General features: G+C 41.5%; 3 protein-coding genes across 7 annotated transcripts; 1 reads left to right on the top strand and 2 right to left on the bottom strand.

Moving 5' to 3' along the window:
• Window positions 1-5,485: 5,485 nt before the first annotated feature.
• On the bottom strand, window positions 5,486-9,435 carry cbx5 (chromobox homolog 5 (HP1 alpha homolog, Drosophila)). The gene is made up of 5 exons (XM_005732548.2): window positions 9,258-9,435; window positions 8,547-8,723; window positions 7,969-8,194; window positions 7,655-7,755; window positions 5,486-7,241 (listed from the first exon to the last, which is right to left on the bottom strand). Exons 2-5 carry the CDS (start codon window positions 8,675-8,677, stop codon window positions 7,100-7,102), a joined length of 600 nt encoding a protein of 199 aa, XP_005732605.1. The 5' UTR covers window positions 8,678-8,723; window positions 9,258-9,435; the 3' UTR covers window positions 5,486-7,099.
• A 533-nt stretch (window positions 9,436-9,968) lies between these two features.
• On the top strand, window positions 9,969-13,561 carry hnrnpa1b (heterogeneous nuclear ribonucleoprotein A1b). 2 transcript variants are annotated; one of them, XR_001290367.1, is made up of 11 exons: window positions 9,969-10,086; window positions 10,612-10,728; window positions 10,838-10,984; window positions 11,063-11,273; window positions 11,363-11,515; window positions 11,590-11,643; window positions 11,729-11,845; window positions 11,929-12,063; window positions 12,144-12,211; window positions 13,337-13,403; window positions 13,487-13,561. XR_001290367.1 is itself a non-coding variant. In XM_005732547.1 (10 exons), the coding sequence occupies exons 1-9, from the start codon at window positions 10,072-10,074 to the stop codon at window positions 12,197-12,199; spliced, it is 1,005 nt and encodes a 334-aa protein (XP_005732604.1). In that variant the 5' UTR covers window positions 9,969-10,071; the 3' UTR covers window positions 12,200-12,211; window positions 12,380-12,690. The 2 variants fall into 2 exon arrangements, 1 of the variants encoding a protein (XP_005732604.1); XM_005732547.1 differs by lacking the exons at window positions 13,337-13,403; window positions 13,487-13,561 and adding an exon at window positions 12,380-12,690.
• A 4-nt stretch (window positions 13,562-13,565) lies between these two features.
• nfe2 (nuclear factor, erythroid 2) lies at window positions 13,566-18,504 on the bottom strand. 4 transcript variants are annotated; one of them, XM_005732545.1, is made up of 4 exons: window positions 18,329-18,504; window positions 16,717-16,795; window positions 16,460-16,597; window positions 13,566-15,029 (listed from the first exon to the last, which is right to left on the bottom strand). In XM_005732545.1, exons 2-4 carry the CDS (start codon window positions 16,762-16,764, stop codon window positions 13,749-13,751), a joined length of 1,467 nt encoding a protein of 488 aa, XP_005732602.1. In that variant the 5' UTR covers window positions 16,765-16,795; window positions 18,329-18,504; the 3' UTR covers window positions 13,566-13,748. The 4 variants fall into 4 exon arrangements, with proteins under 4 accessions (XP_005732602.1, XP_005732601.1, XP_013766177.1 ...); XM_005732544.1 differs by lacking the exon at window positions 18,329-18,504 and adding an exon at window positions 16,885-17,007; XM_013910723.1 differs by lacking the exon at window positions 18,329-18,504 and having other exon boundaries at window positions 16,717-16,875.
• Window positions 18,505-19,853: the final 1,349 nt, after the last annotated feature.

The following is a 19,853-nucleotide window of genomic DNA, read 5'->3' as shown; positions in this document are numbered from 1 at the left end:
AGAAAGAAAGAAAGAAAGAAAGAAAGAAAGAAAGAAAGAAAGAAAGAAAGAAAGAAAGAAAGAAAGAAAGAAAAACCATCTGCACTAAAATAGACCATTAAACCTTCCAATAACACTTATGTAATGTGTAGCTCAGTGTATGGCAAACAGATTTCAAACCAGGCAACACAAGCACAATGAATTTGTGTGTGTGTGTGTGAGTGTGGGGGGGGGGTAAAGTGGTGGACAGACAGTACAAAGTAGGGAGACAGAACAAACAGCCTATGCTGTGGAGAGACATCTGTTTGGTCTGCTCTGCACTCTAGAATCTCTCACATCGACTGGACCCCCGTCACGCTGCTCTGCCTGGGTTTATTTCTGGCCAGCAGTTGAGATGAAGGACTCAATGTTTAGACATGAGCTGTTAGGATAAATTGTCCCGTGCGCGTTACAGATCCCGCAAGTAAAGCCCTGTATCACTGCGCCCTCAGAAGTACGACATCCGGGACACATTATATTTCACTAAGATTCTGCAATGAATCAGTGTGCAGTCCGTCCACCTCTATTTCACTTAGTTTTATTACAAATGTGTTTACTGCTAATCAGTGTAATGGACTGGACCGTGAGCACTTGAATGTGTGTTTAACTTATATATTCTGTGAGCCTTGGGAGATGACAGGGTCCTTACAAGGATGGTGGTTGTAATATTGAATTATAAAACCTATTCAAGAACCTGTCAAGAGCCCCTTTATCCTGTGTGGAGTAACATCTATGCCTTCTTTTATATGTTAGATTTGTTATGGAACGCGGCTTTATAAAGTATTTATCGAGCCTTTATAAGCCACTAAAATTACAATCAGTTCAGGAGCCACCTCCAGCAGCAGAGCAGCCCGTGTTGTTGAAAGCTCTCAATTCTAAGGCCCGGCTGAGCCTTGCAGCATTTTAAGTTCTGCCAGAACTGTTCCTTGTGGATCAGTTAATATGAACCTCCACATCTCCTGCTGAAATAAATACTACTGTGGAAACTGTGGGGATTTCATGGCCTCTCTGAACTCTAATCCTTGATGGAAATAGAAAGGACTGAAACTTCATGATCATTTGGTTCACTGTAATATGTGTAAACTTCTACGGTAGACAAATGTGATTTTTTTCCTTACTCTAAGAAAATGAGCCTATTGCAGCTGGGCCCTTTTCACTTGGTTATAAGCCTTGCATTCTATTACCTCAGGCATATAATGCTTCACATTCATATACATGGTAACATTAGATAGTTTATGGCTCTGTATTATGTCAAGACTGGCTAAGGCTGGGAGAATGTTGTGGTCAGCGGTGGGTCAAAGACTGTCAGGGCTCTGAGCTGGCAGAAAGCCAGGCTCAGTACGTGTTTGCCCTGAATGTTAATGGATTAACGCTCACCACACATACAGCCAGACTGGGAAACTCAAGATGACTTTTTACGTGAAAGGCCGCCAATAAGTCGCCATCATAAATTCAGGGACACATGCTGTCTGTACGACCACGGCAGTCAGGCATGTTCCCTCCGGGAGGCCAGGGCTGAGGGACTCCGTGATGGAGAATGGGGGAGCAGGTGGGCTCTGTGTTGGCTGACCTTGCCTCTGGAGCCCCGCAAGATATGATCAGAGCATGCCGGCAGCTGTGGCCTTGCTTTAAAGCACCCAAGGTATCATGTAGAGCAGGTACAGCAATGCAGTATTCTACAGCCTACTGTCACATTACCCTTAACCGCTTAAGATTATGTCTTCATACAGTGTTTTAAACTCAGACCCTGCTGATTCAGCACTTTGCACCCCTAGTGAAGCCCATTGTGTTACGCAATTTTTCTCTTAATTGCTTCAAGCGAGTAACTTAGGCTTGTCTAATGTGAATTTCTGCACGGCAAAGAGAGCTGCTGTTGCACTGCTCAAACACTCTGCAGCGACAGCCACAATCTCTATGTGTAATTTAGCAGCAGGGGACAATGAGATAATCTTGCAGGAGAGCCTATACTACCAATTTAAAATCAGTAAAAATGCACAGTTTTTTCTTTTTTTTTAGGAGCTCCACTTAAGCTGTGCTGTAAATAAGAACTCAGTTCGAAGCACGTAACTGTTGCCTTCCTTCACAGGGGGTCATTTTCAATCCACTGATGGGTTCACAGCAGATTTCACTTCAAAGTTTCACATCCATTTTGACAGTAAAGCTCTCAATTTTTCCTTATTATTTTGCTATTGCACTGCGAGCAATTAGGCATAATTATGTCAGTGGATGATCTCTAGCAGTTTACTGAAGGAGTGACTTACAAGCAATCATTAGCAGCAGCATGGTTTTTAAAAAGCTGAGAAAAAAAAGTGACACATGCCTGAACCCCCCAAAAAAAAAAATCTTATTCTATAGTGGATAAAACACTGTGCTGTGGTTTCCTATGATTTTCTGTCTCCAACAACCCAGGCCTCACTTAATGCCTTCAATCTTTTGTGCTCTCTCTTTCTCTCTCTCTTCTCTGCAAATTAATTTATGGTCTAATTACAGGACAAGCCTCCAGATATGAAGGAACACAAATCACTGGTCCTTACCAGATGGCAGAAAAACGGCACAGGATAATTGAAAATCTAGAAGTGGATCAATATTTAGAAGCCCAAGGTTACACGAAGTATGACACTACTATTAACATGGAAATATGATGCATTACATCCACAGGCAAATTGGCTCCTCTTTCTATTTGACGGTGAGTGAGTACTGACTGATAAGCTTCTAAATAACAAAGATGCAACACTAGCTTTAAACTATTAGAAGCTTAGCTGCTGCTGCTGCTTAGACGCGTGCACGCGGCCTCTCGATGCACTGCACCACACCGCTGCGGTCTTACAGTGGTACCTGTGGCCACATGTGCAGCATACTTGCTGGTCGGAGGTATGCGGAGCAGGTCTCCTTTATAACAAGCCGTGTACCCTGAAAGCTCAAAGCCCTGCCATGTCACCGACTACCTCTGGCTTACCCCACCCTTCTCCAGCATTTACCTCTGGCCTGTTAAAAATGATATCAGCTCATGGAGGGCAAGCATTAGCATTTGCATTTTATTGGAGGAACAGAGATTTAGAGCAGAGGATATATCAGCTCTGAGCAGACAGAATTAGTTAACAATGCATTACCTGCCTTTTATGGCAGCTATAACTCTTTCCCCCTGGTGGGGAGAGGAGATGAAGGGAGGAGTGTTGGGGAGGGGATGTGAAGGGGTGGTGGTGGCGGTGAAGGGGAAACACAGCCAGCAGTAGGTTGGTGGTGAGAGCTGTGGAGCAGCACATGGGTGGGGGGGGCATTTAGAAGGAAGAAGCTTTGTCTGTGGTGCTTTACTGCGCATTAAGTGTGATGGGCACCCAAATTAGAGCATCACGCCGCAATCACCTTCACACAGATCAGTGCGCTTCGAGACGACGCCGATGCAGTCGTCGCCGCAGACATTTTTATCTGATTGGATCAAGGAGGCGCAGCTGTGTCTACATGATCACAGCACAAGTAAAGGCCACATCAAATTACACCGGCCTGTGTGAGACTTGTGATTCACGACGCTTTGTCTTTTTTCCCACAATTTTTCGTAGTTTTGCTGAGACTGACAGAGGAAGGTGAATCTTTCCTCTTTTTGTGCTCACGTTATCTCCACGAGCGCATGTTTATTTGTTTGTGGCATCCCTGAGCAAGCTGTAACTCTGATGAGGCCCCACTGCTGCAGTCCCTTTCCTCACCACAGCTGCACAGTAGCTCCCCCGACGCTCATTTTGTGCAGTGTGCAGCAAGACGGCCCACCTCTGCTGTGGACAGTACCCTGTGGAACTCATTTGCACTAGAAGTTACTAGCGGGGGGAAGTATGTTTGAAGTGCAGAGAGGCTGTTGCGAATAAATAAATACATTTACACCAGAATATGATTCCCATGGCAAAAAACAGCGTTAAGGGTTTTATAAATTTTATATATTACAAATGTCAAGTTGTACTTCTTTGCAGCGTCAAAAATCTGTGTCCTGAAAAGCCAACACTTTTTAAGCATTTCAAGCTTTGATGGAGCTTTACACTTACATCCTTCTGATCAAATACCCTCTACGCCGCCTTTACTTTGTACTGCATTTGCCACACATAGTCACCAGAGCCTCTTGTTAATGCACAGTGTCTTTCCCAACCAAACCCATACTGGCCTGGGTTTGTGAGCAGACAGCTCCAGGCTCCATAAAACAGCCTGCTGCTCCCTCTCTTTGCCCAGCTTAATGGTCCCAGGGGCTGGATATTTACTAGTGACCTTTGCATTCCATTTGGAGTGTAAAAGCCTTTTTGCAAGGAAAATTCCATCACTTTAGACGTAGCCAAGCAGCACAGTGTGTGTGTGTGTGTGTGTGTGTGTGTGTGTGTGTGTGTGTGTGTGTGTGTGTGTGCATGTAAAAAAGAGTTGCTATAAAGGGCAGCAAGAAAGAAAAAGATGGTGGTGCGAGAAGAACAAGACTACACCTTCACTGCGGTTTATGACTAATCTTGCAGCTGGTCCGTATAGGAGCGACATTATTCTTACCTTATATTATATACTATATATTTTTTTAATAAAAATTAACAACTCGTATTGTAATGCACTTAGTTATTTCATAATTTGTTATGGTTGCCAGATAAAGGGAATTATAATTTGTTCTCACATGCTTAGAGTCTGGTTTTAGCTTCAACTCCCTGCTTGTGTTTTTCTTTGAGTTTCAAGTAGAAGAAAAAAAAACCCACATATTGCAGCGATGCATATTTGTTTTTATGGCTGCATCATGAAATTGAAGTGGATTGCTTCAGTGGCCTAAGGGTTTAAGGCACCAACCATGAATGAGCCATAATAACTGAAGTTTCTATCTAACCTTTATTGTGTGCTATTCCTTCATCTGTCTCTCTTGAACATTAATATGAGCACCAAAACAAAAATGACTAATTGTATTGGATTTTTGTTTTATGTGTTGTGAGCCACTTTAGATATAGATAAAGTATCTTAATTTAATTTAACAGATGTTTTAATCAGCTCTATGAGTTGGGGAGATATGGATGGCTTCAGCAGAAATGGTAAACACACTGTGAATCCCTGGACCTCAAAAAGCTGCATAAAAATCCATAAACACCCATTTATGACTTGTTCATGTGAGCAACTTTAAGAGTTTGAACTGTGAATGACTTGCATAAAAATACCTTTACTTTTGGATTGCTATTGATTAACAGCACCATCTGCTGGGGAAGAGCAGCCATTGCGCTTTAAACCTTTAACGGATAAAAAGTCGTTTCACTTTGAAAAGAAACAAGCCCATGTAATGATACCCATCCTATGTTATCCGGCCAAGATGGTGATTTTCCCTCAGGTAGGAAACTTCCAGATATTAAGTTACAGTTTGCTTCCATAACAGTTCTTACGAATTATATTCAAGAAATTTCTAGTATTATTTTCTGACTTAAATGCTTTGTGAATGGAATATTGAGTCTAAAATGAAACCGACAGCAACTTTAACACTGAAAATGTTTATTAAAGGGTGCTACTGTACACATACTCACAACATTTCATTCACACAAGAAATAGTCTACATTTAAAAAATTCTGCACTGGCAAAAAAATAAAAGAAAATAAAAAAGAATAATTCAGGAACCGAATACTTGTTATTAAAGGAATCGACACCAGAAGGATCATCTAAGTTAATATCAAGGGACATAATTTGTGTATGGTACATATGAAAAGGGGAGAGGTGCACAGCCTTCATTCACAATGCCAATTAAAGCTAAAAACATTGATAAAAAAAATTTTAAATCAAAAATAAAACAGATTTTATTCGGTAGACACGAAACATTTGGTCCCAAGAGTCCACGCTGGAGCACAACAGATCAAACTGCAAAGCTGACATCCATCTAGTGTATAAAAGCTTGGAGGTGCTTTTCAGGTCCCAGAAAAGAAAGAGAAAAAAAATGTAAGTAAAATAAAAGAAATCTTAAGCTAAGAACAAATAGAGTCAACACAAGAGAACCCAGGATGTGACCAATTCAGTTCAAAGCTTGCTTTAATGTTTGAAATTATGGCAATGTCAATAACCATTTAACATAAAAATCAAAAGATGACTAACAACAACTATTAAAACCACAGGGTTGTCATAGGGATTGGTCACACATTCAAGGTTTACATCTTTTGGCCACAAGGTGGCAGACCCTAATGACAGGCACAACCCTGGCTTCATTTCACTTGGATACATAGAAGATTGTCAGACTTGAACACACAAAAACCCCAAAACAAACAAACAAAACAAAAACGCTTATTTAAAAGGGAAAAAAAATGTGCATAATTGGTTTTACTGTCCTTTGGGTTAGCTGTTGATGTGGTAATGTATATTTGTATAGACCGGTATATTTGAACGTGAAAATAAAACTTTGTTATTAAAAAAACAAACAAAAAAAAAAACACCCACACACAAGACAAAAAACAACCCACCACTACATTATGAATTACATTATGAAAAAACTGAGTAAATCCATCCTGGCAGGCTTTACAGCAAGACAAATGAGAAACCTATGATATCGAAGTTTTTCCTTTTAAAAGGAAGCGATTATGCAGTCAGGAAAGTGCGGCGGCGGCTTCCTGACTTTAAAAAATAAAAAATGTTTCCATCTTTGTGGTGTCAGCTGGGTTCTTAAAAAGAAGAGGTACACCGTTTATAGCAAATTAAAAGTTGTGAACCCACAATGGAACACACTCTGGGTTAACACAGCCTTTACCAACTCTGATTTTCAACACTAACATAATCGTATCCTGTAAGCACTAAAACAATGTGTTAAATTTTTTTTTTTTTTTTGAAGAAAGTAAAGAATACAAAGACAGAATAGTATAAACTCTCCCCAGTAGCATATCACCCATGTCAACTACAGCTTCTCCTCCTGAATGATGGATCCTTTTTAGTAGTCTGGGCCCGTGTGCTCCAATGAGGCTTGGATGGAGATAACACAGTGTCCAAAATTTGTGTGTGTCATTGCTGGACATGGTAAAAATTGAAGGTTGGGAGTTTAGGATGTGAAAAATGTCCGACTCAAGGTTGTCCCTGCAGTGAAGAGGTCCCGTTTCCTCCTGAGGCGATACACTCACGCACTGACTGCATCCTTCTCCTTCTTGTCACTGTCTTCATGCCAGGTGAGACGTTCCTCATAGAAGGCTATGACAATCTGTGGGCACTTATGATTGGCCTCCTTTGCGAGCACGAGATCAGCCTCATCAGAGTCTTTCCTGGAAAGAGAAAGTTTAAAATTACCGCTTGGGTTTGTGTCTTTGCACAACCAAGATATAATATCTCCGTTTTCAAAACACTTGCAACATGCAAATTTTGTCCAACTAGTTAAAATGTAGCATAAGATTTCACACATTACATTAATTACATGGAGTGCATTTAAATTCCACAACAGTGTACTACCCTTATCCCTCAAGATAATATGCAATTACATACCATAGGCCAGCTAAGCTATAAATGCTGCTAAAGGCAATTTACAAATAGAAATATCAGAGTGTAAGAAGAATTATGTCAGTACTGCCTGCATCTGAATGGTTGTGCATGTAAGAAGATTTCTAACACTAGGTGCATTTATTGATCGATTTCACACAAAAACTAAAGGCAAAATTAAATCAAGACTTTCAGAACCTACCACTTCATAAGAAACATGAGGTCTCCACACGAGTCTGTTGCTCCAATGATCTTCTCCGGCTCAAGTCCTCTCTCAAAGCCGCGTGCGACTAGAATGTCATCCTGAAAGACCCCGAACAAAATTACTTTAGAAATCTGGATTTTGTATTAAACTCTTGAATTTACACCAGCTGTCTTTAAATGTAAACAGTCTCAGTTTCCACACACCTTAGATAAATGTGTTGTGCTAACTTAATGTCAAGTGAAAAAGGAAGCCAAATGCAGCACATTTCAAGTTCTAGACATCCTGCTTCTGCAGCCAAAAATAGTTCTTACCTCTTTTTTCTTCTTGGGCTTACTTCCACCTTCCTCGTCATCATCCGAGCTCCTCTTCTTTGAGCTGCTAGAATCTTTGGAGCGTCCAGAGGCGGCCGTGTTTGATTTGCTGGCCCCACTGCTGGGTGTGGAGGTCCCGCCACTGCTTTTCTTGTAGGTCTTCATGAATTCTGAAATAAGCTCAGGGCAATCCAAATTTTTCTCTGGTTCCCATGTGTTGTGCTTGCTGAGAAAGAGCACAGAACAGAAAAATCAGTGCAGCCTTAATGCACCAGTTTGGATTGGAAACTGCAAGATATGCTAAAAAATTTGATCTCTTGCAATGTTTAAAACACTATAATCTAATGTTCCTTTCATGGTCATTACTGTGCTTTAGATGACAGCATCTGTGTCTAAGAGAGCTGTTCTGTTGTGCACTGGGTGCATCTTGGACCCGAGTGTTAGAATAGCAATCTCCAATAACCTACCTACTCCAAAATGTGACCAACTGTTTACAGCATTTAATTTTAATAGAGATTCAAAAGATTTTTGACTATGGGAGCTATGACCGTTGTTAGTACATTTATTTAATTACTTACTCCGAGTATCCCTTCCACTTTAGGAAGAACTCAACCCTTCCTTTCACCACCCTCCTGTCCAGCACTTTTTCCACAACATATTCTTCCTCATCAGAGGATGAAGACTCTTCTCCGCGAGACTTTTTGCCCATGGTAAAGTTTGGTGCTTAACACAACGCGGTTGCAGGTGACACTTCCCTGTTTAGAAAGAACGGAAAAGCTCGCGTTAAAGATATTTGAGTTTTGATCGCTCTCCCACTAGCTCTAGTTAATAAAAAAAAAAACGCACCCATTTTTAAAAAGAATAATGGCTACACAGCCACATCACTCCAATCGCAAAGCAGCTACAAATTACAGATCGGTAACACTTTAACATTAGCTAATTAGCCACAGCTAGCAAGATTGTTATCATATTTCAACGAGAGGCTTAATAACGTCATAGTTTGTTTAATTGCAACATGCAACGTTAAAAAGACCAACTAAACAGTGCAGCTAAATATCCAGATCGCAATCTACTCGCTAAATCGGTGAAAAGTCGGTCACTGTTACTACAAAAACGTACAAATAGCAAGGACAACGGCTACTAGCTGAATGGCGCTAGCAGCAAAGCAAATGAAAACTTGCTACAGCAGGTAGCCTGCAAGCAACCGCTAAATCGAGCTAAACTACTATGCTATCAAACCATGCGCCCATATCTACAGCGGCATGAAACTGCAAAAAATAGTGTCTTACTCTTCTGGAGGTCCCAACCGTCGATCTGTACCCGTCAAACCCTGTCTTTGTGGAGGAGCGGCGAGGCCAACCTTTCAGCTACTTTAGCAGCTAGCACAACACACACACACATACACACAAAGGTGCTGTGCGCAAAAAAGCGCGCGTTAAAGCGCACAATAACTGACCCGCCCCTCAGTCAGCTGATGATCTTCATATAAAGTGGTTGAATGTGCTTCTATCGTGTTTTTAAGTTTATTCTGTAACAATTTGGATTTTTTTTTAATCTTAATACGTGTGCACTCTGTATAGAAAATATTTTTCTTTGATAAGAAGGTGTGTATGTTAATGTGGGAGGTAGGGCTATTGCTGTACAAGGCTGCTGTGCTTCCGCCCACAAATCAAAAAAGGAATCATTTACGGTTCGTATGATGTTTAATCTAAAAAAACTGACCATCTTCCTTGTGTTTTCCAGGAACATAACTTAGCGAGCTGTGCCCACTGTATGCTTACTGACTTAAAGCCGTTATACACGACAGACTCGATACCTTCTTCAAATTTTCCTTTTCACATACAACAACCGTAATCCATTTTTTCATTGTCGTCATTGCACACTAGGTGATTGGATGTTGGTAATGATTGATTCTATATGGCCCAATCAAAATTGAATCACTGCGGACGACAAACTGCAGCGGGAATAGCTGCCCAATTGCCGTGCGACAGGGGCGGTACCGTTGCTATTTATTGTACTGTTGAATAGCAGGCTACGCTCGTCTGACGCAGATCTCGGCTCTTCGCAAGTTACACAACACGTCTTCAAGGCTAAATCTGCAACATGTCGAGAGAGAGTGTGAGTACTGGGCTCGGGACTACTGCTCTGTTATTGCATGCGTTGTTTTATGTTAGAGAAGGTAGGAAATATGAAGTTGCGGCATGCTTTTGATTCGTAGTACAGTCTCCGGTTTGGGTCGTAGCTGTATTGAAACGCCGCCATTTTATAGCAGCCAGGCCTCGTGGCCTTTTGTTCCTGCGGGTGAGCTGCAGTGGAAATTTAGGACTTTGAATCAACATTTACGATGGGAAATCACGCTTAAATGCAACACTCATTTAAATCACGGCTTACTCTGACAAATAAGTACTTAAAATATTTGCCCTATTCGCTGGTCTTTCAGCGGCTTTGCTAACGTTAATGGCGGCGGTGTGTCCCTCCTCCACACGCCCTGAATATAAATAAGGGGAGCAGGGAAGGATGTATGTAGACGGTGAACAGCATTAATTAATACTACTATCACGTTAAAGTTATGGTTGTATTACATTAAAGCCGACATTGGAGAAGCTAATCAGATGTTATTGCATTGCTTTGTCTATTGTATAGGTCCCACGTGAGCCAGAGCAGCTCCGCAAGCTGTTCATCGGAGGCTTGAGCTTCGAGACGACAGACGAAAGCCTGCGTGCTCATTTTGAGCAATGGGGGACTCTTACAGACTGCGTGGTAAGTCGGGTTTCATTAAAGATGTAGTCATGATGTTTCAGTGGTCATGGTTTTGCAATAATGTAGAGCACGTTGGTTACTGGCTAATCCAAAAGCATTTGTCTTTCAGGTCATGAGGGACCCCAACAGCAAGAGATCCAGGGGTTTTGGCTTTGTAACATATTCATCAGTGCAGGAAGTTGATGCTGCCATGTCAGCCCGTCCCCATAAGGTCGATGGAAGAGTGGTAGAACCGAAACGAGCTGTTTCCAGGGAGGTGTGTAACAACTGGATGAGGTGCAATTGTTCTTGCATTCAAAAGGCGCATAACAATAACAAATGTCTTTGATTCCAGGACTCAAACCGACCAGGAGCCCACATAACTGTGAAAAAGATCTTTGTTGGAGGCATCAAAGAAGACACAGAGGAGTCACACCTGAGGGATTATTTCCAGCAGTTTGGCAAAATAGAGGTCATTGATATCATGACTGACCGCAACACTGGGAAGAAGAGGGGCTTTGCCTTTGTTACGTTTGACGACCACGATTCAGTTGATCGGATTGTCAGTAAGTGCAGAAGTTGACTTTTTCCCCCAGACTGTTTTGTCAGACTTTTGATTGTTGGCTAGCTTGTTTACAAAAAATTCTCTCCACAGTCCAGAAATACCACACTATCAACTCTCACAACTGTGAGGTGAGGAAGGCCCTCACAAAGCAGGAAATGCAGAGTGCAGGAATGGGTATGGGAATGAGAGGAGGTCGCAACACTGGTGGCAGGCCCTACGATTACGACCGGGGCTTCAATCAAGGTACGGCTTATTTTGTTGATAGTGGAGTGATTGTTATACTGTGCGATAGCAAACCATATGATTATCTTATTTAGGTGGCAGGGGGCGATATGGAGATGGTCCTTACAATTGCAACGGGGGTGATGGTGGTGAGCATGGTTTTGTCGTGTCTTCCTATTTTCTTTGCATTTCTTAAATTCCACAGTGTATTTTAAGGCTGTCTTATATTTTTAGGCTATGGAGGTGGACCTGGTGGTCCTGGTGGCTATAATGGAGGTAACCGTGGTTACAATCAGGGCTACAACCAGGGTGGTGGATATGGAGGAAACGGTTATGACAGCAATGGTTATGGTAAGATAATGCCATTACACTGCCTTTTACTAGAATTGTAACTTGCTTGAGGTTGACCAATCCTACAAACTCTGTAATCACAGGCAATTGTGGTGGTGGTGGAGGCGGCGGTGGCGGCAATAACTACAACAACATGGGCCACTACGACCCCCAGGCCTCTAACTTTGGCCCCATGAAGGGCAACTTTGGTGGTGGTGGCGGCGGCGGCAGGAACTTTGGTATGAGTTCCCAGACTTCACAAGTAGATGCTTTTATGTATGCTGACCTCTTGTTTTGACTTTGTTTTTTTTGCTTCCAGGTGGATACGGAGGCTCAAACAACAGCGGCTATGGTGGACGTCCAGGACGATTTTAAAATGACAAAGTGGTAAGAGCTTGAGAGCATGCCTTAAGAGTCTCTTTTTTTAATGTAAAACAACAGCTTGTGGTGAGCAGGGAATCATTGAGTGCAGATAACCTTTAAACAAATTCACTCTGGATGTCAGGTCACAAAGTCAGTGCACAGTTAACAATGTTGTTCCGTATTGTTCAACAGGACTGAGTACTTAGGAGAGGAGAGCAAGGAGAGGAGAGCAAGCGAAGTGACAGGGCAACTGCAGGTTTACCTCCTAAATCTGCTCAGCCTATGAGTTGTGGCAGGTTACAGCTGCTGCAAGAAGAGATGTACAGTAGATAAATCATGGAGGGCCTTCATTTAAACATTTTGTCTTATGTTTTTCTTTTTTCGTCAATTGTGTTAATGGAAAGCAAGCATTCCAATGAGGTTTTGTGTAGATCTTTAAGTCTGGTTTTTATTTGTAACTGCATCAAATCAAGCTGAAATAAACACCTTTCAGTTTTTTTAAACAGTCTCGTTAGCCTTTTCAGTGGTTTTGGGAAAGGGAGGGTTTACTATTAGGTGAAAATGGGTTCAGCCATATACATCACAAGGTGGCTGGGGAAAGTCAATATCAGTGTCTCCTACATGCTGGCTCAGGTCAGTGCATATGCAATACTGGTTAAAGGGCGGGCAAAGAAATGGTGCGCAAATGCCATCATCAGAAAAAGCCCATCACTTTGGTACAAGCTCTGCCCTGATTTCTGCAAAGATCACCTGGAGAATGCTAGCTTACATGCAAAGTCTATGAGGCTAGCCATGGAAGCAAGCTGAGGGAGAGAAGTAGCAAAACCATCGCCAGGATCATTGAAGCAGGGGAGAGTGAGAACAGAGGCCTGAGTCTAGCAGGCAGCAGCTACCAAAAGGCTTAAGTGCTGTTTGTAGGTAAGACCAGACTTCTCAACTACTGATGGTATATCTTGCATTTTGTCATGTAGCTGGTAGTGAGATATGTAGCCCAGTAATAATTTAATCAAGTTTTATGACCATTCTACTATTTGACTTAATTTGGCCTCCAATTGTGCATTGAGGCCCAAACATATTGCATGCTATGAAATGAGCAAATATTTTGTATTTTTGGGGTATTGTTTTACTTACAGTATTTCTATTTTGTAGGTAGGTAAGGTAACGAGACATGGACCCCAAAACCTGGCCTCATTTCTGTGACAATGGTTTTTGCCAGGTACTAACATTACTACTTCTAGACACATCTATTTTTTTTTAATAATACATTTGAATTAATGTAGTTTTCTCTTCTCCCCACAGGTTGGCTGAAAATTCATGCTGGTGCTCAAAATATTTTAAGAAGGCTGCTGTGCAGATTTTATTTTTTTAACCTTTTTTTTTTAATAAAGTGTTTGTATAAAAACAAATCTCTGGTTTCATTCATTAAAAGAACATGAACAGTGTCCATTAATACATTTATGTGAAGCTTAACGTCATTCTTATGACAACTTCCTGTGTGACTCGGTCAAAGTCGGTACAATCGGGTCGAATGTTCTCCAGAGTAAGGAAACTACCCAATTCTTCAGCATGGCTCTCTCTTCTGCATTGTGTGAGGTACCAGATAAATTTTACCATCCGGTGTCTGCTGTATAGAATATTCATCTATCGAGTATGGTTGTCCATCTTCATCTCGCAAATGAGAAAATACTTGGGTGTAAAGATCTGTAAGGCGACATTTAACGAATGCCAAGCTGCGCTGGAACTCGAGCCTTTCTTGTGCCAGGTGTTCCCTTTGGGCCTGGAGCTGATTCAGTTCTCTTTCAAGGTGAATTATGCTTTCGAGCTTCCTCTTCCTGCAGTTCTGAGCTGCGACCTTGTTCTTCCCCCTTCGTCTAATGTCCCTGACCAGTGCTAGTTGAGCATCTGTCAGAGTATACTGTGTCAGGAGCTCATTGAAGTCATCGACAGGTAGATTGATAATCTTATCCATGGGGAAGGGGATCTTCAAAGCTAAGGCCTGCCGCTCATCTCTGCTCAGGGGAGGGGTAGAGATGCTTCCTTGGGGTTTTATGTACATGTTAAGGTGTGAGCTTCCTCTGCTGGACATTGCAGAATCATTGTATAGGTCACTCAAGGCTGCAGCTGAACCCTGGTGTTTCATTGATCGAGGAGTTGGAGTACTCGGCTGTGGCTGAGATAAAATGGGTTGGGCTGAAAAATAAGATGGATGTGCACCTGAGTGTAAATATGAGTGAGTATGATTCTGGTAATCCGCTGAGTAATGGAGGTGGGATCTTCTTGTGTGCTCAGTCATGCTGTCTGGTTCGCCATCACTATATGCCATTCCTATGTCTACGCTTTGGTAACCTGGTGCGCCACCAACAGGATTATCTGGAGAGGCCAAAGGTGGACTGGAACCCAGTGACAGACCAGAGTCGGACTCCAGGTCATCACCGGAGCGAGTGTGTGCATTTTGTCCATGTACAGTCCACTGCATGTGCCCACGTAGTCCCTGAGTGAGACACGCATTGGTTCTCCTGTGCCCTTGATTGACACCTGACATATTTGTTTGCTCCCTAAGGGGCACAAAAGATTGCTGTGGGTGAGAGGAGATCGGGAGTATTCTCTGATTGAGCTGAGGTTCAGAGTTTCCATACATTGTTTCTGTGGAGGTGCCTAGACGATGACAGGTAGGCACCTCTTCGGAATAAAATCCATTGTAAGCCTCAGCGGTTCTCAGCTCACAAGCAGCAGGGGGCTCCGAGTGGGGCTGAGCCATCCCATACTCTCCCACAGAAGCCATGGGCTCCATGGTTTGGTACTGTGTTGTCTCATAGGAGTTTTCAGTAGGGACTTCGAACTCCTGTAAGACAAACACCCACTCATGACTGACAGGTTCAAAGATATGTCACACTCACAACAGTGAAATGACTAAAACCAATTAAATTTAAATAAGACCCCATGAGACAATCATTGTCTGTTTTTTTAAAGTTTATCTGGTTTGCTATACAAGAAAGTTTGCCCCCACTTCAACCTACCACCCATAGAATATGAAGGGCTCTTAAAGATGTGATCAGGTTCCACCTGGAAACAGAACGGCTATTGTGCAGTACAGGCGGCCACTAGCAATACACAGCATGCCCCCTTTCACAATCCTCCTATCCTGCCATCACTCAAATAGACCATTGTTGCCCATCTCACCTGGATGTATATTAGTTTTTCAACAAGTGTCACATGAAATTTGTTCAAACAAAGATATTCTGTCATCTATGAATCACATTAGTCCTACTTTCAACTAGACACAGAGAATAACGTCCGTGTGTTACAATGAGAAAAGACGCACACTTGTTCCTGTAGTGAGAGGGTTATTATTTATTTTCTTAACCCACGGAGTTGCAGTGGGATCCTTATATTGCTTGCTATGCCACTGACTACAACACAGCCTCAACAAAATATATTTTCCTTCCTTGGAGCTAAACAGCTGGCAGAGGATTTTTTTCATTGAAGCAGCACTTTCTCCAAATATACCTTTGGCGACTGTGGCCAACGAGCTCAATTTGAATTCATCTTTCCACAGCACTTGTTTTAAGAACAACTCTGGCTTTTCCAGATGTTGCTCTGTACATTATAGACACTGAGTTGAGACATTGTGATGAGGTTGCAGGTAATGCTTCCTTCCTGATGACTCTGCCAAGGCCCTTTTTTAAACACTGTAAGTGTAATGCTGCACCACCACTCCTGCAACAGCTAAGCTTGCACCCTCTTCAGAGTCATACGGGAATTTTGTACTCAATAGAAGAGGCGTTCTAGCGGAAAGTTTTCACTTTCTTTTTTATTGCTCTACCTTTCACAGCTACTGTAAATCCCTAAACACAGCTGTGGGCTTGACTTCCTCTGACATCTTTGTAGCTATCTGCTTGTAGACACTTAATAGCCCATACTGTTAAAGGTTACAGCTTGAGCTTGTATCAGCTACAGCTTAACAAATAAGTGAACCTGACTGTTCCGCTATTTTGGTCTTTTCTTGAGTTCAGATATCTCATCAGGTTCTTTTCACCTTAGACAACCAATTAATAAGAGAAGATAATCAAAGCAAAATAATGTGAGAGTTTCTGTTATATCATGTTCTCATTTATTTATTTATTCAGTGACTGATTTATTAAAATTAAACCCAAAACTCCATGATAATGTAACATAAAGAGTTGTGATGATGAAATCTACATCCGCAATGGGTAAAGTAAAATTTAGCATTGTTTTTTGCAGTGCTCCCAGTGTATTTGGTGCTATAGTTACCTGCAGCTCTGTGATGGCCATCAGCTCCTGCCAAGCCACATCCATCTCTGTGTCTTGAGGAGCTCCATGAGATCTCACTCCAGGGAAATTAGTTGGCATGGGCACTCCCCCACACAACTTGCCTGATGTGGCTGCTACCTTTTGGAAAAATAAGAATTTCTGATTTGTTTTGTGGATTTAAAAAAAATTATATTTATATGGACCTATCTATTTTACATGTTGAGGTTTGTGTTTTCATGCCTTGTAGACAGACCTACCTCACAGGGTCTCCTCAGAGGGAGAACATAGTTGGCTGTGGAACACATTCAGGAGACGCTTTTGTTGCAAAAATTCAACCTGGCAGAGAAAGACAAGAGCATGTCATGAAAGAAATATTACACTGAAAAAGAAGGAAATTCAGAAAAAATCACCAACAACGCATTTACTCCATTGACTCGTGTGTACAGGCGAACCGTTTAGTCACACCACTCCTTCAAACACAAATTCCTGATGAGTCTTTAGCACATTACACATATGTGCTAAACAGACGACTGTTGGGGTGTTGTAAAGGTTCTGTTGGGCTACATAAAAGGTTCAGTTCAGTTGAGATGACTCCTCCCATCAGCTGTCTCAGGGTGCAGCTATGCCTACTGCTGATAAGACAATCTGCGGGAAAACAGCGTGCTCTATAAGAGTAACGGGGGCCTGGTGGCAGCTTTGGAAATGTTGGTGCAGGGCTAACATGCTTCCAGTAATGGTTCTCTCAACTCTTTTAATTAGGATGGACAGCATTGTGGTCATTTTTTATGTTTCATAGCTGTTTGCTCAGTCATTCAAAACCCAGTTAGGGTTCTGAATGGGACATCACTTCTGTTAGACCACTATAGTCTCTATCTGTTGACTGAGACTTTTTATATAACAATCTTTATCTGTGCTGACCCTGTTTAAAACACAAATACTGAAATTATAGTGGGAATATTCCTTGACATTGTGGTTGATGACTTAAGGCTTTTTTTGTGGGCGAAAATTATGATAATCATCTTATTTCATCCATGCGGTTGAAAGGTCATTTTTATGAATAAAAATAAGTATTTTTGAGCAAGCAGCAGTTTTTTCATCAATTAAAGAATGATCCATTTGTCATCCTCACATCCTTATAGAAAGTGGTCAGGAAATTATACTACTAATTAAAATTAAATTATTTAAAATGAAAAAAGTTAGGCTGTGTCTGAGGTTCCGCAGATCACAGTTTATTTCTTTTAGATATAGCCTTCGAAGGATCTGCAATTCCCTGCATTAAATAATTTTACTTAGATAGTCCAAATGTGATATAATCTCATAGTTTTCTTCATCTGCTGGACTTTTCTTCATTTTCCATTTTTTATTTGAATGAAACATCTAATATAATGTTTCTGACCTTTAAAATCAAACCACATGCATTTAACATGCAAAAAAAAAATGTTTGGAGAGTCTGAGTAAGTCTGTTTGCAATTGCGTAAATGTCCTGCAACATGGAATTATAAGTATCGTATTCTGCTTTATCCAGTCCTCTGTTGGTGGTGAGTTGCTTAAGGCTCCTTCATGTACAGAAGGAGTTTAAATTCAAGATTAAGAACTAAATGAAAAGCAAAAATATTATCTAAAATGTCAAAAACATAAATTCTAATAAAGAAAAACCTTTATTTTACTGTAAATGTATTCTTTATTGCTTCAATGAATGTTAGTTTTACCATTAATGCAATACACTCATAGCACTTTTTTATGTTAGGCTTTTTATAAATCGCAAAAAATATAAGTAGGAAAATTACAGCCTCCAAACGTCGCTTTGAAAAAGCTTTAAAAAAGCAAAGTCTAAAAAAATCAACAAAAGGAAGATATGAATGAACTTACCTGAGCAACATTCTCTGCGACTTCAGCTGGTGATGAGTTTAAAAAAATCAGATGTGAAGAACAATCCTGGAATTACAGGCAAGAAAAGTACTGAGTGCTGCTGTCGCGGTGTTACTCACTTTTAACAGATCACAAGAAGTAAAACACATGAGGCCTCCCGCTCTATCTCTTATTCAACTGTGAGTCTCTCTTTCTGTTCAGCTACACATACAGCCACCGGCATAAATGGGATGGCTCAGTGCAGACAAACGCAATCTTCCTGTAAAGCACCCACACCACAATTTTTTGCACTCTTGTATCCTTAATAGCACACTTGCACCCCAACCTCCAAATTTCCCTTTTGCCCACATGACAAACCACAAACCAACAGTCTGGCACATAACACGGCAATCATTCTGTCAGTCCACAGTGGAGTAGGTAGATGTTTACAAATATATATCTAAACACTGTAAGCAATTCTGATTCTAATTGTGTAATGACAATACACATAAAAGGATCCGATTAAACAACTAAATGTGAGAGAAAAACTAGCCGTATGATTATCTCTGTCCCGGCCAAACCGTACAAGAACAATGTCCTTTCAAATCCTCCCAAAGGAAAGGTATGAGGAGTGTGATGTGGAGCACCTGGAGTCAGAGCCGGCATTGCAGTGAGGGCCCTGTTAAAGCAGGGGTGGGCTTGAAGGCAGGATTGAGACTTAGTTTAGCAGAGATGGAATGCACACCCTCCAACAGGTAAGAAAGACTACATTGTTCTTCTATCTGGCAGAGCAACCGCCAAGGGAGAGAGAGGAGCCGGGGGAGAATGGAGGGGAGCGTGTCTTACATAGCAAGTGACCATTACAATCCTTAACAAAAAATCCCCTCATTGCCCTGATCTGCAGCACTGTGAACAGTGAATTCACAAAGGCTGTGTGTTATAGAGAAACTGCCCCATTGTGCAAAACTTTTCACACAATTCCCGATGATAGAGATGCATATTTATCGTGTTGTAGAGTAATTCATATTTATTGTGTTGTAGTGTGTGTACAGCACTGGCAGCCTCACAGTGACAATGATGATTTTGGAACCAATCTGGGCCATATTAAATATTTGGCATCTTTCTTCCTCTGTTGCAGACCCCTTGCCGCGTACATTGTGTACAACACAATGGTTAGATTCACTCGTTCATCGATGGCACCAAATCACTTGAAGCTGTTATTTCAGCTTCTGTGTCAGACGCATATGTTAATACTTTGTATAGGATTCAAGTATTTGTTAAAGCAAGCAGAAGTAAACACATGCTTGGAGAACTGCTCGCAGAATTTCTCAGAAATGTGAATCTGAAAACCGATGTCACAGTCATTTCTTTCCTCGAACTGTAGTCGCTGAATTAACTTGTTAAACAGAAAGCGGGAAAACACACACACACACACACACACACACACACACACACACACACACACACACACACACACACACACACACACACAGAGTGGCAGACGAAAAAGCCAGACATCACTGAGATCAACATAAACAGTCAGCAA

The sequence above is a fragment of the Pundamilia nyererei genome, unplaced genomic scaffold, assembly GCF_000239375.1.
Source record: "Pundamilia nyererei isolate P.nyererei 1_Seehausen unplaced genomic scaffold, PunNye1.0 scaffold00047, whole genome shotgun sequence".
NCBI classification, from domain to species: Eukaryota; Metazoa; Chordata; class Actinopteri; order Cichliformes; family Cichlidae; genus Pundamilia; species Pundamilia nyererei.
This window is presented reverse-complemented; position numbering and strand designations above follow the sequence as displayed.

Bases quoted from the DNA above. Each gene is read 5' to 3' on its own strand.
- cbx5 (XM_005732548.2), bottom strand. From the start codon at position 8,677: ATGGGCAAAAAGTCTCGCGGAGAAGAGTCTTCATCCTCTGATGAGGAA. The intron at 8,195-8,546 runs GTAAGTAATTAA...GCTCTTTCTCAG, and splicing joins AAGTGGAAGGGATACTCGGA to CAAGCACAACACATGGGAAC. The intron at 7,756-7,968 runs GTAAGAACTATT...GGGGTCTTTCAG, and splicing joins AGCCCAAGAAGAAAAAAGAG to GATGACATTCTAGTCGCACG.
- nfe2 (XM_005732545.1), bottom strand. From the start codon at position 16,764: ATGTGTTCCACAGCCAACTATGTTCTCCCTCTGAGGAGACCCTGTGAG. The intron at 16,598-16,716 runs GTAGGTCTGTCT...TTTTTCCAAAAG, and splicing joins CTCTGAGGAGACCCTGTGAG to GTAGCAGCCACATCAGGCAA. The intron at 15,030-16,459 runs GTAACTATAGCA...TTTGTCTTACAG, and splicing joins TGGCCATCACAGAGCTGCAG to GAGTTCGAAGTCCCTACTGA.
- hnrnpa1b (XM_005732547.1), top strand. The intron at 11,516-11,589 runs GTACGGCTTATT...TATCTTATTTAG, and splicing joins CGACCGGGGCTTCAATCAAG to GTGGCAGGGGGCGATATGGA. The intron at 12,064-12,143 runs GTATGAGTTCCC...TTTTGCTTCCAG, and splicing joins CGGCGGCGGCAGGAACTTTG to GTGGATACGGAGGCTCAAAC.